The 14949-nt window shown below is 31.2% G+C and overlaps 5 protein-coding genes across 6 annotated transcripts; 2 read left to right on the top strand and 3 right to left on the bottom strand.

Annotated features, from left to right (window-relative positions):
- Positions 1 to 104: 104 nt before the first annotated feature.
- On the bottom strand, positions 105 to 4393 carry LOC128889711 (isoleucine--tRNA ligase, cytoplasmic). Its single transcript, XM_054147601.1, has one exon. It carries the CDS (start codon positions 4097 to 4099, stop codon positions 353 to 355), a length of 3747 nt encoding a protein of 1248 aa, XP_054003576.1. The 5' UTR covers positions 4100 to 4393; the 3' UTR covers positions 105 to 352.
- A 207-nt stretch (positions 4394 to 4600) lies between these two features.
- LOC128889757 (ADAM 17-like protease) lies at positions 4601 to 8359 on the bottom strand. Its single transcript, XM_054147699.1, has 14 exons — positions 8008 to 8359; positions 7787 to 7925; positions 7607 to 7707; positions 7408 to 7529; positions 7176 to 7326; positions 6921 to 7105; positions 6653 to 6847; positions 6439 to 6577; positions 6206 to 6360; positions 6047 to 6127; positions 5757 to 5965; positions 5434 to 5672; positions 5239 to 5354; positions 4601 to 5170 (listed from the first exon to the last, which is right to left on the bottom strand). The coding sequence occupies exons 1-14, from the start codon at positions 8063 to 8065 to the stop codon at positions 4865 to 4867; spliced, it is 2196 nt and encodes a 731-aa protein (XP_054003674.1). The 5' UTR covers positions 8066 to 8359; the 3' UTR covers positions 4601 to 4864.
- Positions 8360 to 8506: 147 nt separating this feature from the next.
- LOC128889760 (cysteine and histidine-rich domain-containing protein morgana) lies at positions 8507 to 10210 on the top strand. The gene is made up of 4 exons (XM_054147709.1): positions 8507 to 8748; positions 8881 to 9440; positions 9530 to 9718; positions 9807 to 10210. Exons 1-4 carry the CDS (start codon positions 8670 to 8672, stop codon positions 9996 to 9998), a joined length of 1020 nt encoding a protein of 339 aa, XP_054003684.1. The 5' UTR covers positions 8507 to 8669; the 3' UTR covers positions 9999 to 10210.
- A 135-nt stretch (positions 10211 to 10345) lies between these two features.
- LOC128889761 (esterase AGAP003155) lies at positions 10346 to 11651 on the top strand. The gene is made up of 5 exons (XM_054147710.1): positions 10346 to 10647; positions 10727 to 10886; positions 11015 to 11209; positions 11270 to 11410; positions 11474 to 11651. The coding sequence occupies exons 1-5, from the start codon at positions 10621 to 10623 to the stop codon at positions 11614 to 11616; spliced, it is 666 nt and encodes a 221-aa protein (XP_054003685.1). The 5' UTR covers positions 10346 to 10620; the 3' UTR covers positions 11617 to 11651.
- Positions 11652 to 12751: 1100 nt separating this feature from the next.
- LOC128889762 (elongin-B) lies at positions 12752 to 14386 on the bottom strand. Of its 2 annotated transcripts, none has more exons than XM_054147712.1 (4): positions 14262 to 14386; positions 13673 to 13937; positions 13483 to 13576; positions 12752 to 13313 (listed from the first exon to the last, which is right to left on the bottom strand). In XM_054147712.1, the coding sequence occupies exons 2-4, from the start codon at positions 13673 to 13675 to the stop codon at positions 13036 to 13038; spliced, it is 375 nt and encodes a 124-aa protein (XP_054003687.1). In that variant the 5' UTR covers positions 13676 to 13937; positions 14262 to 14386; the 3' UTR covers positions 12752 to 13035. The 2 variants fall into 2 exon arrangements, with proteins under 2 accessions (XP_054003687.1, XP_054003686.1); XM_054147711.1 differs by having other exon boundaries at positions 14211 to 14370.
- Positions 14387 to 14949: the final 563 nt, after the last annotated feature.

The raw sequence follows: 14949 nt of genomic DNA, 5'->3' as shown, positions 1-14949 counted from the left end.
TGCATTAGTATACTTCCAAGTCTGTGGATTAAGTTAATGTACATAAAAATGTATTTCTCATCTGAATTTATTGGAATTGGAGTACGAATTCGGTAGTATGAGAATTGTATAATTAATAATCATTTATTACTTTTCAATCGTACAAAACAATTAGTTACATATTGTTTTTTGCAGAAAACATAAATAACGACTTACAAAGTCTTTTATGTTAAATAAATAAGTAAATACTTTGTAGACAAAGCTAGGTTTGTAGCGTATTTCACTCGACCATCATTCAGATTTTAATGGAACTATTTAACCTTGAAATAAATCAAATAAACCAAATAAATAAAATTTATTTCTTAGATTAATGTTAAATTAGTTGCAATGTTTTTCCATGTAATTCACTTAACATTGTAGGTAAAGATTCGGAAATATTTTCTTTACCAAAGAAAAGATGTAATTGTTGTTTTAACATTACGCGATCTAAATTAAAGTTTTGTTTTGGATTTTCTAATAGAATGGTACCCTTTCCTACAGTACTATCGATGTTAACAAATTTACAAACTGGATATTTTAATGCTGTAGATGATTGAGTTGTAGGCGAACCTGCTTTTCTTACGCTTATTGTTTGTTGATGCAATGACGAAATATCAGGTAATTCTAACATCAGTTTATCATTAATATATAAGTCGTAAGGATAATTATAAATTCCAAATATTAATTCAATTTCACGCTTTAATTGTTCATATGAAATTGGAGTTAGTGATTTCAGAGTTTCTAGTAAAATAGTTCCTAAGCAACTAGTTGCTCCAAATCGTGGTTTTATATCTATAAGCTCAACATTTACATATTTTAACAAAGTTTCTGCATCCGTTTTGTTATTTTGATCTTGTTGTATAATTTTTGTTAAAACGAGTTTCATATCTACTCCTTTAACATTTTGCATTGATTCTATGATTACACTTGCATTACTTGGCATTGTGGATATATCTTCTTGCAGTGTTTTAGTTGCAGTTTCGATAAAATCTTTATGACTAACAATCACTTTTGCTAAATTACTATCTTTGTCTTGGATTTCATAATATGCAATTGCATCATCCGATGGAACCAATTGAGCTTTCTTCCGCAGTTTCTGAATCCTGTTGATTACTTCTCTTGCTAATCCTTCATTATGCATACTTTCATCAGGAGTAACATCCAACAGAATTAAAATATTTCCTTCGCTATGGGCTTCATATTGCTTGGATAGTTGTTCAGCAGCAGGTCCAGTGAAACTAAACATCAAACGTAAATCTTGCTCTTCTAATTTGTGACCTTGTACAATAATTTCTTTTGTTGCGACAAAAGTTTGTAATTGTTCGTCGGTAAGCTCTTTAATAGCTTGTGTAACAGATTTAAATTCTCCCTTAAGGCGTGCTCCAAGTATTTTATGATCTGGTTCTGCTCTCAATACAACACCATACTTTTGTTTATCTGTAGTAACTGTGAGTTCCTTTACATTAAGTTCTTCAAGGATATACGACTTCAAAGAGACTATTTCATCTAGAACTTTGGCATCTTGGTGAATTACTATGACTTCTGGTAATGGATATTTCACAGGAATAGTTTTCCTGTCTCTTACAACACGTCCTAATTCAATTACTGTTTGCATGTAGGATACTGCTTTTTCAGTACTTTCATTGATTAACTGTGGACAGGACTCTGGTATCATTTGGTAGTGAACACTGTCCATATTAGTTTTAGATGATGGTAGGATTTTCACTAAACGTTGAAACATAAATTCTGTTAAGAATGGTGTAAAGGGTGCATTAATACGCACCATGGTATAAAGAGCAGAAAACAAAGTATTTAATGCTTGCTGACAATCAGTTATACCACCATCACCTTTTATACGTTTCCTGTTCATTCTTACATACCAGTTAGTAAGATTATCTATATACTTTACCAAACGAGGTACTACAGTATATAATTTGTAAGCTTGCATTTCCTGTTTAACAAATTCTAATAATGTTTGTGTAAAAGATAGAATCCATTTATCCATGATATTATTAGAATGTACATTTTTAGTTTCATCATGTATGAAAGTAATTTTTTCTTCTCTCTCAAATCGTTCAATATTTTGCATTAGAAATCTGAATGCATTATACCAAGGTAGGAATACATCTTTTATAACATCTCTAACTCCTTCTTCTTTAAATCGTAAATTTTCAGCTCTTACAACAGGAGAATTAATTAAGTACAAACGCAGAGCATCTGCTCCATATTTATTAACAATTTCTATAGGGTCTGGATAATTTTTCTTACGTTTGGACATTTTTTGTCCATCAGATGCCAAAATCAAGCCATTGGCAACAAGATTTTTAAATGGAGCTTTTCCATAAAGTGCAGTTGATATAACTAATAGAGTATAAAACCATCCGCGCGTTTGATCAATACCTTCTCCAATAAAATCAGCTGGGAAGTTCTCTTCAAATTCTTTCCTATGTTCAAAAGGATAATGCATTTGTGCATATGGCATAGATCCAGATTCAAACCAGCAATCAAAGACTTCAGGTACACGTTTTAAAGGTGGATAGCCTGGTCGATTTGAGGGTATAGTTAAATGATCTATACTTTCTCTGTGAATGTCTGTTACTTTTGTGTTGGTTAATTTTTCCAATTCTGCCATACTTCCTATGCATACAACTTCTTGTCCATCATCTGATACCCACAATGGGATTGGATTACCCCAATAACGATTTCTGCTGATGGCCCAATCGCGTGCATCTCTTAACCAGTTACCAAATCGTTTTTCTTTAACAGAATCCGGTACCCAGTAAGTATTACTGTTGGCTGCTATGAGTTGATCCTTTATTGCCTCTACTCTGATGAACCATGAAGGCACAGCTTTATAAATTAATGGAGTATCAGATCTCCAACAATATGGATAACTATGCTTACTGGTACTGCTATGAACTAATCTCTTATTTGTTTGAAGATATTTTATTATTTCTTTATCAGCATCTTTTACATATTTTCCAGCAAAATCAATGACTGGTTCTACAAAACGTCCACAGCCATCAATAGGACATATAATTTCCTGGTCTTTTGTTATAACACCAGCTTCTAAACAACATCGATAATCATCCTCACCAAAATAGGGAGCTTGATGTACTATACCTGTACCAGACTCTGCAGTAACATATGTATCGTTTAGTACTACAAAAGCACCTTTTTCTCTTAAATGTTGAAAGTATGGAAAAGGGGGTTTATATATCTTTCCCTTTAAATCTGATCCTTTTCTTCTACCCTGTACAGTGTATAAATCTTGAGATTTATATATAAGCTCTAAACTTGACTCTAATATAATATAAATGTTATCAGAAGAATGATCTTTAACTTCCACATATTCGAAATTAGGATTACAACAAAGTGCTAAATTGCTAGGTAGAGTCCAAGGAGTGGTAGTCCAAGCAAGAATAGAAATAGCTGGTTCATCCACCAAGGGAAAAGATACAACTACAGAAGGGTCAACAACATCTTTGTAATTTTGTCCTGATTCAAAATTGGATAGTGGTGTGTTACAACCAGTAGAAAAAGGCATTACTTTAATACCCTGATATACAAGACCCTTATTATATAATTCCTTGAAGATCCACCAGATAGATTCCATGTACCAGGGGTAGAGGGTCTTGTAATCGTTCTTAAAATCTATCCATCTGCCAATTCTACTCACTACTGTTTCCCACTCTGTTGCATACCGCATCACGATCTTTCTACATTCCTTGTTATAGTTTGCTATTCCAATTTTAGCAACATCATCAGGACCTTTTATATTCAGAGTCTTATCTATTTCAAATTCGACAGGCAAGCCATGAGTGTCCCAACCAAATCTCCTTTCCACGTGAAAACCAGATTGATGAGCATATCTTGTCACAATATCTTTTATCGTCCCTGCGAGTATGTGACCATAATGAGGTAGTCCAGTGGCAAAAGGTGGACCGTCGTAGAACGCATATTTCGGTTTTCCTTTTGACTGCTTCAGACAATTTTGAAAAGTATTGCGTTCTTTCCACAATTCCAAAACTATCTCCTCTTCCCTTGGGAAATTTATAGACTCCGGAAGTTTTTCTGTCATATTCAAGGAACTGTCAACAACTATTTCGCGAAATATTCAGCACCGGCTGGTTCTGATCAGTCCTGATCTGATGCAACTATCGATTTAAGGTGTCATGCCTCATGCATCGAAGACACGTAACGAAATGTTGGAGAGGTTAGCACTGGTTAGCACCAGAAGCCATGCACGTGTTTTTAGAAAGGTGAACGATATATTCGAGTTGAGAACCTCGATTCTTGATAATGGATCAAATATTACTATATTCTAAAAATAGATTATTATATATCCTCCTGTACACAGGAGAAGATTAATTCTTAATATTTAGGAGAAAGTCATCACCTTTGTTATCAATCAAGAGATCTGCCTGAAGAATTATAAGAATCTTCATGCATCGATGTTTAAGCTCTAGTGTTATTTAGTCTGTGTATAGACAAAACCAGTTGATCTGTTTTAGTATGTATGTGAATATTCTTCAACAAGAATTAGTTGAAAAGGATGTGTACATTATTTTACACTGCAACCTCGTATATAAATTCTGTATTTATTTTTGTACAATTTATAAATAAAACATAATATAAATATATATAAAATTATATAATACTTCAAAGGAAGAAATTACATAAATTATTGTACATATTTATCTTTAAAATAATACTATTTACTTCTGTCAAAAATGTTGTTTACATATGAACATAAAAAATGAAAACATATGTAATATAGAAGTATTTGGGACTAGAATTATCACTAGGTATAGCACTTGTGTAAATATATACATGAATGAAATACTTATTGTTGTGTAACCTGTTGTATCCTTTGTCGTTGTCCACCTATATAAATGACTTGTCTTTGTTCATCTGGATGAATAAGCTCATCTGTATTTTTCCAACGCCATTTCTTTTCGCTTTCTCTAACGCGTCTGTGGTCGATGTAACTAATGACGCAACTTGTCGGAATCCATACGATGGCAGTGATAATTATGACAGCCCCCACTATATTATCTTTTAAGAATCGCATAACTTTATTAATATTTATGTCCTCGATTATATCCCAAAATCGTTCTACTACATCCTGAATTGTTTTCTCGCAAATACCCTGAAAGCATTTGTTAACTTTCATACTTTTATCTATAAAATTTAATACTATGTCTCGAGTAATATTACCTTATTACAAAATCCTTGAATGCATGGTGTTCCATCAGGTAAAATATCCTGTGGATCTATGGGGAAGCAAGTTTCATTCAAACTCATGCGACAACATCTTTTACACGCGTCTCCAACTGCGAATAAAAATGTAATATGAAAGCATATCGTACCTGATACATCGCGTAAATTAACCACATAAAATAACAAGCATACTTGTATCACACATGCAACTTTGTAGACCTTGTGTTTCGCAATACGGTACACATTTGCCAAGTCTACATTGACCTCTTTCAAGACAACCTGTACCATCTTTCATTGGTGGAGATCTCGGGCATTCGCTAGATGCTCCCGTGCAGCGAGATTCTTGCTCGCAAGTAGCATACTGAGCATCTCTGCACTTTACACCTAACGGCATGAATGCACAACCTTGACAACAGGGCGAGTTTTTGTCACTAAACAAATATTTTACGTTAAATGTCATTTAAAACTGTGAACAGAAATACATATATCATAATAATACATACATAGATACTAACCTACAAACTGCTCCTTGACTTCTACGAAGTTTGCAGTTCTTGTCACAGCAAGCATCATTATCTTCTGTACCCAATAATCCTGCATCGCATTCTTCGTCTCCTTCGACTCGAAGATTACCACAAAACGATTCTTCCGGTTCAGAAAAACAGCGACCCGACTTTGCTTGTAAAACTTTCCTAATGGATCTTAAACTACACGGCGAAAAACGCTGATCCATAAACAGTTAATAATGAGTATTCTTTTAATATCGTTATATCTTTTTTTTATATAATTTTTTTATTAAATATACCTTATTATTCACATCGTATCCACTAACGCTATAAGTATACATTAAATACGACCCTCCTTGACTAGCACTTGGACTGCATTCCTATTAACAAAATTCGGTTATTTAATTATTCCTTTTTTTAATTCTTGAATTAGAAATGAGTAGAAATAACAGTCTCACTGTAATATCTGGATCATGTTCAGAACCCCAGTTGTGTCCAAATTCATGTGCAGTGACTAAATCAGCTTCTCTTGTAATTACTCTTTGCCCATAATGATTTCTACTAGAACTTAATCCTGAGTTGAGATACAGCGTGTAACCGTTCTTGAAATATTCTAACACAAAAATATTAAATGCAATTTGATTTAGTACAGCGTTTGTACTTTGGCGAAGCAAAAAATTCTTTCATGTACCTGGTGTACAGATTCCACCTACTGAATTTCTACGCGGTGATCCGACATACGCTAATCCCAATATACCACCCTCAAATTTGAGATCAGTAAATAAATGTGCTAAGCAAAAATCCTTGTGACTATATTCCCTACTGAATACCTGAATATCATTTACATAAATTGTATTCAATAACATAAGCATTTTTAATAAGTATAAAGAAAACTGAACTTTTACCTCAAGTAACGTGCGTACATCCCACTTTTCTCTAACCATATTATAATGTATTTCCCCACCTCTTACACGAGTTGGCTCGCTATGAACTACTATTTTTTTAATAACAAATCCCATTCCTTTAAATCCATCTTGCTCTTGCCGTTCTTGCCATAAAGTATCGTTATAAATTTTATGTACTCTATCGATTAAACTTATCTATGAAGTATAGAAACATTCTTATTTAGTAATGAAATGTCAATTATTTACAGCAACAAAACCAATTATTTACCAAATAATTAATAGTCGTTTTTGTGCTACTAGCTCCCATTTCTTGATAAAAACGGTAATCCGCAACCAGTAATAAAGGACATCTAGTTTTTGTTGGAGTGTATTCATAGGTTTCTGTTTGTCTTTTTGTTCTAGAAAGTGTATCAGATTCTTCTTCTATCCGTTTCTCATCACTTATTGGTATGTCTATATAATAAATTTTGCATAATAATATAACATTGTTCAATGAAATCATCTACACAAAGCAATAACCAACCTAATTCTTCTTTTACATATCCACAGGTTTTTGGAACACCATGTGTGTGTCCTTCACCATCTTGAAAATGTTCCCAACTAAGTTTAACATCTGACGATTTATAGATAATCATTGTTTCATTTCCTAAGTGAGGTAAATGTCTCCAAGAGGGCTGAAGTAGATAACATGTTTTATTATGAATTGTTATTTCAACAAAAAGGTGTTGCAGTAAATAAAAACAAATATTACATACTTCAATGTGATATGTTTCATCAGAAATTGTAATAGTGGCAGTTAGAATTCCATTGTCAATATGTACTTGTGCATGAGAATCAATTTCACCAAATACACGTCCATGATAAAAACTTTCATGATCTTAAAAAAAAAATACATTATAAGTACATTATAAGTTGTATAAAAATATACATTCATATATACTTATATTATTTTACCTAAATGTACAGTTCTTTCCTTTCCATCCCCATTGACTTCATATGCTTTAAACTTAGAATGAATGACTTCTCTTCGTGGTGTTAAAATTAAACGAAAGGATCTGTCAATAAAAAACATAATTTTTTTTTTCTAAGTGAAAGGACTATTACTTTATACCAATTTAGGGATAATATTCTTACCTGCCATGAGAATAAAATTCTAATTCACTTATTTTGTTATAAGGATGATAACTGTGTTGAACACCCCGTTTTATAATTTTATGTTGAAGATGAGATGAATGAAGGGTTTCATAATACTTTAAGTTTCTATGAAGACCATCTACAACAACGTATTTACCAATCAGCGAACTAAAATTAGTTGTACGATGAAGAGTAGTAGAAATTTCATATGATGAACTTACAACTGTTTTCTATAGTAAAAATCATGTAAAATATTAGAAATATATTTTGAATTTCCATGACTGTAGGAACGCCTTATACTGCTAACATGTTAAGTAGTATTATATTTTATAGGTTATACTTCATATTATATGTAGGCACTTAGTCTTTCCCTTTTGTGTATCCTTAGGTATATTTTCCAAGTAAAGTATATACAACTATAGACATTCATTCGATCCGTTTGGGACGTCAATTAATGACATGGTGTTTACTGATAAATGTCATATGATAATGACACAAAACTATCCAAAACTATCTATTCATCACTCTGTCGACTTTGAGGGGAAGCAGCAATGAGTGTAACTGTAAGTGACCTCTGGATTTTAAGGATCTGAACTATTGATTAAAAGATGTCGGTGGCGCCATCTCACAGAAACGATCGGAACTAGTTTCACTACAAACTTGAGCGTTTTGCCATCGATGGCGCCACTAAGATCCATTCATAAGGCGGCTCAACGAGCGGTGATCTTTCCAGGGCTTTCTGGATGAATCTACTGATCTCCCCTTCTCGTCGCATGGTTGGCAAGAACATAACATCAAGCCTCTAGTGGAGTAGTGTGGAGTAGTGCAGCTGATCTTTGTAGTGACGTATTGTATTTTTGAATGATCTAGAATAGAGTTAAAAATGTCGCAGGAGGCAACTTTGTTGCATTGCTACAATCGTGGCTGTGGAAAAAAGTTTGATCCAGACGATAATAAGGAAGGTATGTTAATTTTTGCATGGAAAACACTTAAACATGTAAATACTTAAAACAGTTAAAATAAGAATTTATTTATTTTCTAAATAGTTAGATAACCAACCATGCCAAAATTTCATTTGGTGATTGTATTTCCAGGGGACTGTATCCATCACCCTGGTTATCCTGTATTTCATGATGCTTATAAAGGGTGGTCTTGTTGTAACAAAAAGTGTACAGATTTCACAGAATTTTTGAACATCAAAGGCTGTACAAAGTCACAACATTCGAATATAAAACCACCAGAGTTAGAGAAACCTGTTGTTGATAAATCTAAGTCTAATGAAGTAATCAAAGTAACTGCTCCTCTTAATAATGGATCTGCCTTAGAAAGGCCTCCATTTGACACTCCACAAGTTATTATTACACCAACTGTTTCATCCACATTGCTAGAACAAATTAAAGGGTTAACTTTTTCACAATTAGAGAATGTGTCTGAGACTAAAGTTGAAATAGGACAAAGTTGTAAAAATAATGCATGCAAAGGTGTATATAATGGTCCTGCATCTGATGATGAAATATGTAATCATCATCCTGGCTCTCCTATTTTCCATGAAGGAATGAAGTATTGGTCGTGCTGTAGAAAAAAAACTACAGACTTCTCTACTTTCTTAGAACAACCAGGGTGCACGCAAGGAAAACATGCATGGGTTTCTAAGGTATATTAAAATTAATAATGGACACTTTGTAAATCATCCATAATTGCAAACTTTTATTTTTGGATAAAAATTAATTTGTTATTTTTCAGAATACCAGTAAACAAAAAGAATGCAGATTGGATTGGCATCAAACAGGAACATTTGTTGTAGTTTCTATCTTTGCAAAAAGATATAAACCAAACCAATCAGTTATTAAATTAAATCCTATACGTCTATCCGTGGATTTACTGTTTGCAGAAGATAATTCAAGATATGCCATTGATTTAGAGTTAAGAGGGGTACATGTTTGAAATTTTTAAGTGAAAGTAATATTTATTTAAGTAATTATCTTAATTAGGTATTGTGTACAAAATTCTATCTTCACAGGTTGTTGATATTAGTCAAAGCAGCGCTAACATGCTTCCTACTAAAGTAGAAATTAAATTGAAGAAAGCTGAACCTGGATCATGGGCAAAGCTCTATTTTTGTAGAGAAAATAAAGTAGGAACTGAAGAAAATACCCAAAACGAAGAGAATATTAGCGCACAAGTGGACGCTGTCGATCTTAGCGATCTTTAAACATTCGTGTTTGAATATTTTGTTAAGAAAATAATTATAGTGATTATTAAAATAATGTTATTTATAAGGATGGTAATTTAATTTTAAAATATAAATAAATATTATTTTCTTAACGTCGTCGGAATTGCGTTTCCGAAAAAATGAAAATAATTAGTAGTCACTTTGTTATTTTCATATATTAAAAATGTCCAGGACTAAACTTTGATATTGAATATAGTTTGTTTTATTTGTAGTTTTCCCAATATAAATAAATTATCCTTGATTGAAACTGCTTTATCGTAAATTAATAGGATAAGTGTTCTTTTAATTTCCACGGCATTCTACGTAAAATGTAAACAAAATTGAACTTAACCTATAATCAATATTATTCAAGTATTGCATCACGTGACTACATGTCTAGAAAATTGTTTCATTTATAGTTTTTACAATTATAAGCTACTTAAAATTATTCTTGTATTGTTTCAAATGACATTTAACAAATTTTTATATCACTATAGAAGTATAATGTACCGAATATATATAGTATCGAACTACTAAATACAAAACTAATTTGTGTACAGCGTTATAGTTTATTATACGTATTCAGTATTCGTAATATATTTTTATAATTTATTTAAGTAATATGACTGCGTTGCCTCATAAGTTACGTGTAAGCAGTAATCAGTAATCGTGTTGAAAAACTAACCATAACAATATTTCGAATAACATGTAAAATATATATATTTTAGATACTTGCTATCCATGGATATGCTCAATCAGATGTTATTTTCAAAGCGAAATTGGGATCTTTAAGAAAAGGATTTAAAAATCAAGTAGAGTTTGTATTCCTAAGGGGTCCACATCAAGTTCCAATGAAAAGTAACTTTGGTACTGACAAGACAGAAGAAGGTATTGTTTCATAAAATATATGATTCATTAAACGAAAAATTACAACTTAAGCTTCTATATTGTCACGATTATCCCATTAGTTTATGAAACGTTCAATATTTTTGAAATAATATGTTTATGCATTAAAGGTTATGCATGGTGGTTTAATACAGAAGACCACATATTTAAAGCAGTTGTTCCAAGCAATTTATCTGTAGGTTTTGATGATAGTTTGACTTTAATTGAGAAAACATTCCAAGAATCTGGCCCATTTGATGGTATTCTAGGTTTTTCACAAGGAGCAACATTTGTTACTATACTTTGTTTTATGCAACAGAAGAAATGTAAGTATATTATGTAAACATTATAATATGAAGTGGGATTACAAGCAAATCATTTTACAGTACTGCAAATCAAATTTGACTTTGCAATTATTATATCAGGATTTAAATCATTATGTGCAAATCATGCAATATACTACAATGAAAAGATAAAGATACCTACTTTACATATTTATGGGGAGAGTGATCAAATTATTCCAGCAGGTTAGAGAGTCTTTAATAAGTTATTGAAGAAAAAAGGCTATCACTATATTGCTCTTTTTGCAGATATGGCAAAAGAAGTTAGTGAATTTTTTATAAACAAGAAAATAGTAACACACGAAGGTGGTCACTATATACCAAGTAAAAAAGAGATTTTTAAAGATTTTATAACAGAAATGTTTTCCATTAAAAACAAAGATAATTATTAATGTAGATTGCAAAATATAATTCCTATTGAGTGACATTTATAAATTTATTTAAATAAACTGTGAATAAACATCATACAGTATGCATTAGAGATGGAGAAATAAAAAGCATCATCAATTGTAAATATTTAGCATCTGAAAAGTGAACCTACATACAAAGTAAACATATTCATATAATTAAATGCTTAGGTAAGTATCAACAATCTTAGTCTGTATGCTGTGATTCCTTATTATTTTCAGTTTTAAGAAATGTCAATTTATTACATAATTTACCAATTATAGTAGCACATATTTATGTTATTAGTATTGTACTCCCTAAATTTTATTAGTAGTGCCTACAATATAGAAGCTCATTTGATAAAGTTAAGAATATTATTTGGATGTAAACAAATTAGTATATGAATTAATATCTTGTAATATATTGAATTTTCAATTTAAATTGATTTAGACTAGTTCAGTCTGAACAATTTAGTCCTCATCCAGTGTTTATATTTGTAATTATTTTTGGGGTGACAAATACTGTATATTATGAATGCATTTAATGTATTTATAAATTGCATAGAATTTTTGCATTCATAAGTTCACATATCAGAGATATGATGCATTTTACATTGTTCACCTAAATAGATTACAGAATACGTAAATAAAGTTCTTAAAAATATATAACAAAATATTATTGATAGAAATATATTTTATATTCAAAATTATTGTTGTATTATGTATCATTACTCGTAAAATGTAATCAATATATTAAAATTACATACACTATTTATTTATCATTTATCACATTTTGAAATTTCTATTTTGTAACCGCAGAAACCAATATTCAATGTTTTTACAATCAGTATTCCTCAATTTTGAACATTAAGTAATAAATAATATTATTGTACAGATTTTGAAAAATTTGAAGCATTTGTATTTGTTCAAAGCTTAACTAAAAACTTCACGGAGATTCGTAATTAAATAAGATATACTCAAATAAGAAATAAATAGATTGAAAATATTATAAAACGCTATGATAAAAGTTACAATTGTAAATTACATGTGACTGAGGTATTTGGTCTGTCTTGGCGTTAATAACAAAATGTTGAAATGTTTTTGCAGCTATAAAAGAATGTAATAAATTTAAGTGATGCACTCTATTATAAACTTTATATTTTATTATCGTTTTCATTAAATTATTCAAGTACAAGTAGTACTTGAGCATTACGCACAAAAAAAAAAAGAAAAAGAACAGAAGTCAAAAATGTTAATAACTACTAGTACTTTCACTAAGGAAATTAGAAAGTCTCAGGACACCTTTAATAATCATATAAAGTTGCATATATCTAGTATTCACATTATGTTTGCTTAAGCTGTCAGATTTTTTGAGATGTCTGACAATCACAAAAATTATATTGAATTGAACACCTTATTGTCAGCTCATTCACAGATTAATTTGTTACAAGGCATCTGATCTAAGCCATTGGTTTCTTGGGATTTCATGACATCTGGCAGGTCTGGTGGTAATGAAAATGGAGTCATCTCTAAAGGTTCGAATTGACCATTTTCTTGGCGCACGGCTAATCCTACTAATGCAGGACACTGTGGCTTTGCAGTTGCAAATGTCAGTCCATAATCACCCAAAAGTTTGGTATCCGACATTACAACATTATCTTTGTTGAACAGCTGTTGATTGACAGGTGTTATCTTTAGTATACCTGTGCGATAATAACATTGATAATTTAATTAGCAGGATTCGCATTTCATAAACATTTAGAATATAACACCAAAGTTTGTGAAATGGCGAATAAAAAATTAGCAATTCATGCTTAAGCTGTCAGACTCTGTTTCTTTAATTCGCGTACATATCAATTACGTATTCCTCACCTTCTATAATTTTTTTTAGTTCAAAAATCGTTGTATTCTCCTTTGCATCAGTAAATATCGTCATATTTTTTCGTCGGATCATTAGAAATACATCCTACGAAGAAAATGTAGACTGTATTTGAGGTTATATTATTTTGAATTAAATCGGATAAATACTACGGGAAATAATGGAATATCAAGGAAAACTTACCATTATGTATTTAACAATATAACTAATACTGACAAGGACAATTATTACACAGCTTTTAGCAGTGCTTCTTTGATTGTTTACTTGCAGATCCTCGGATTAGAGGCAGAAAGTTAAAATAAGGTAGACATTTACGAACATCATGGTCACATAAAACACGTTATTCGATTGGTTCTTCTTTCGAAACGTAAACTATGTCTGGCACGTAACTCGCCTCTTTAACCAATCATGAGTAGCCGATTGTATGTTTTATAAGTAACTATGAATCCTTAAAACAGAAATGACATTATTTGAATATATCATATAAGATATATTCATATATCGATACAGTCTAACCTCAGTAAGTCGAAATGAAAATTATTTTCAGTTAAAATGCCTTCGGAATAATCTATTAATTATAGAGTATCTAAGAAAAACGAACGCAGTTATAAGTGTAATTTTATTAAGATTCAAACTTTAAGATTTCTCTTGTACTTAGGTGTACAGTTGTGTCAAAAAGGTGACTAGTATTTAGTAACGACTAATGTGACTAATGACATACTGTGATTAACAATTTTGATTATGATGATTTCGTTGGACTTTGTAAATTGACCTTTCAATTTCCGACGGTACAATTTCAAGTTGCAAATGTTAATTTATATAAATTCGAGTTGTAGTGGTTAAATAATTGTACTGCGCAGCTACAAGATATAACTGGGAACTGCGTTGCGCAGCTGATTGTCAGTTATAACTTGTAGATAGCTATAGTTTTTGTTTGTTTTTTGAGTTGTCGAGAAGTTACAAAAGAAAATAAACGAAACCTCGACTTAAAGATGTTTGAGTTACGGAGGATCAATAGTACGTTACACTGATAAATAAACTTCGGATGTATTAATGTAAAGTATTAGGTTGTCCCGAAAGTTTCTTTCGTTTTAATATTAATTAATATATGCATAATATTTTATGTTTTATGTTACATTAATGAATTGTGTACGATTCATTTCGCTTCATTACTGTTACAGCATCAATGTCTAAGAAATTAGATTTTCTATTTATATAAACACTGCCACAGAAAATAATTGAATGCAACTCACGAAAGAAACTTTTGGGACAACCTAATAAGAAAGAAAAACATATTGCACAAGTAATTTAAGGTTTGAGTTTCATTTATCAAAGCATGCACAAGGAGTGTAATAAAAAAATATTCAAGTCACGTTTATGACTCGAGTCACACGATTTGGATTCCTTCTAAAAATTGTCAGACAAATTAAAATATCGAGTATGAGAAGACATATGTATTC

The sequence above is a fragment of the Hylaeus anthracinus genome, unplaced genomic scaffold (genome assembly GCF_026225885.1).
Source record: "Hylaeus anthracinus isolate JK02 unplaced genomic scaffold, UHH_iyHylAnth1.0_haploid 11997, whole genome shotgun sequence".
Lineage (NCBI taxonomy): Eukaryota > Metazoa > Arthropoda > Insecta > Hymenoptera > Colletidae > Hylaeus > Hylaeus anthracinus.
The sequence above is the reverse complement of the archived record's forward strand: the minus strand, read 5'-3'. Positions and strand labels throughout refer to the sequence as shown.

What these genes read in the sequence shown, in the direction of transcription:
- LOC128889711 (XM_054147601.1), bottom strand. Translation starts at nt 4,099, where the DNA reads ATGACAGAAAAACTTCCGGAGTCTATAAATTTCCCAAGGGAAGAGGAG.
- LOC128889757 (XM_054147699.1), bottom strand. Translation starts at nt 8,065, where the DNA reads ATGGAAATTCAAAATATATTTCTAATATTTTACATGATTTTTACTATA. An exon ending in AACATGATCCAGATATTACA is followed by an intron (nt 6,128 to 6,205) that starts GTGAGACTGTTA and finishes TTTTGTTAATAG; the next exon opens with GAATGCAGTCCAAGTGCTAG. An exon ending in AGTCAAGGAGCAGTTTGTAG is followed by an intron (nt 5,673 to 5,756) that starts GTTAGTATCTAT and finishes ATATTTGTTTAG; the next exon opens with TGACAAAAACTCGCCCTGTT.
- LOC128889760 (XM_054147709.1), top strand. Translation starts at nt 8,670, where the DNA reads ATGTCGCAGGAGGCAACTTTGTTGCATTGCTACAATCGTGGCTGTGGA. An exon ending in TCCAGACGATAATAAGGAAG is followed by an intron (nt 8,749 to 8,880) that starts GTATGTTAATTT and finishes TTGTATTTCCAG; the next exon opens with GGGACTGTATCCATCACCCT. An exon ending in TTGATTTAGAGTTAAGAGGG is followed by an intron (nt 9,719 to 9,806) that starts GTACATGTTTGA and finishes CTATCTTCACAG; the next exon opens with GTTGTTGATATTAGTCAAAG.
- LOC128889761 (XM_054147710.1), top strand. Translation starts at nt 10,621, where the DNA reads ATGACTGCGTTGCCTCATAAGTTACGT. An exon ending in CGTTGCCTCATAAGTTACGT is followed by an intron (nt 10,648 to 10,726) that starts GTAAGCAGTAAT and finishes TATATATTTTAG; the next exon opens with ATACTTGCTATCCATGGATA. An exon ending in TACTGACAAGACAGAAGAAG is followed by an intron (nt 10,887 to 11,014) that starts GTATTGTTTCAT and finishes TATGCATTAAAG; the next exon opens with GTTATGCATGGTGGTTTAAT.
- LOC128889762 (XM_054147712.1), bottom strand. An exon ending in ACTAAAAAAAATTATAGAAG is followed by an intron (nt 13,314 to 13,482) that starts GTGAGGAATACG and finishes ATTATCGCACAG; the next exon opens with GTATACTAAAGATAACACCT.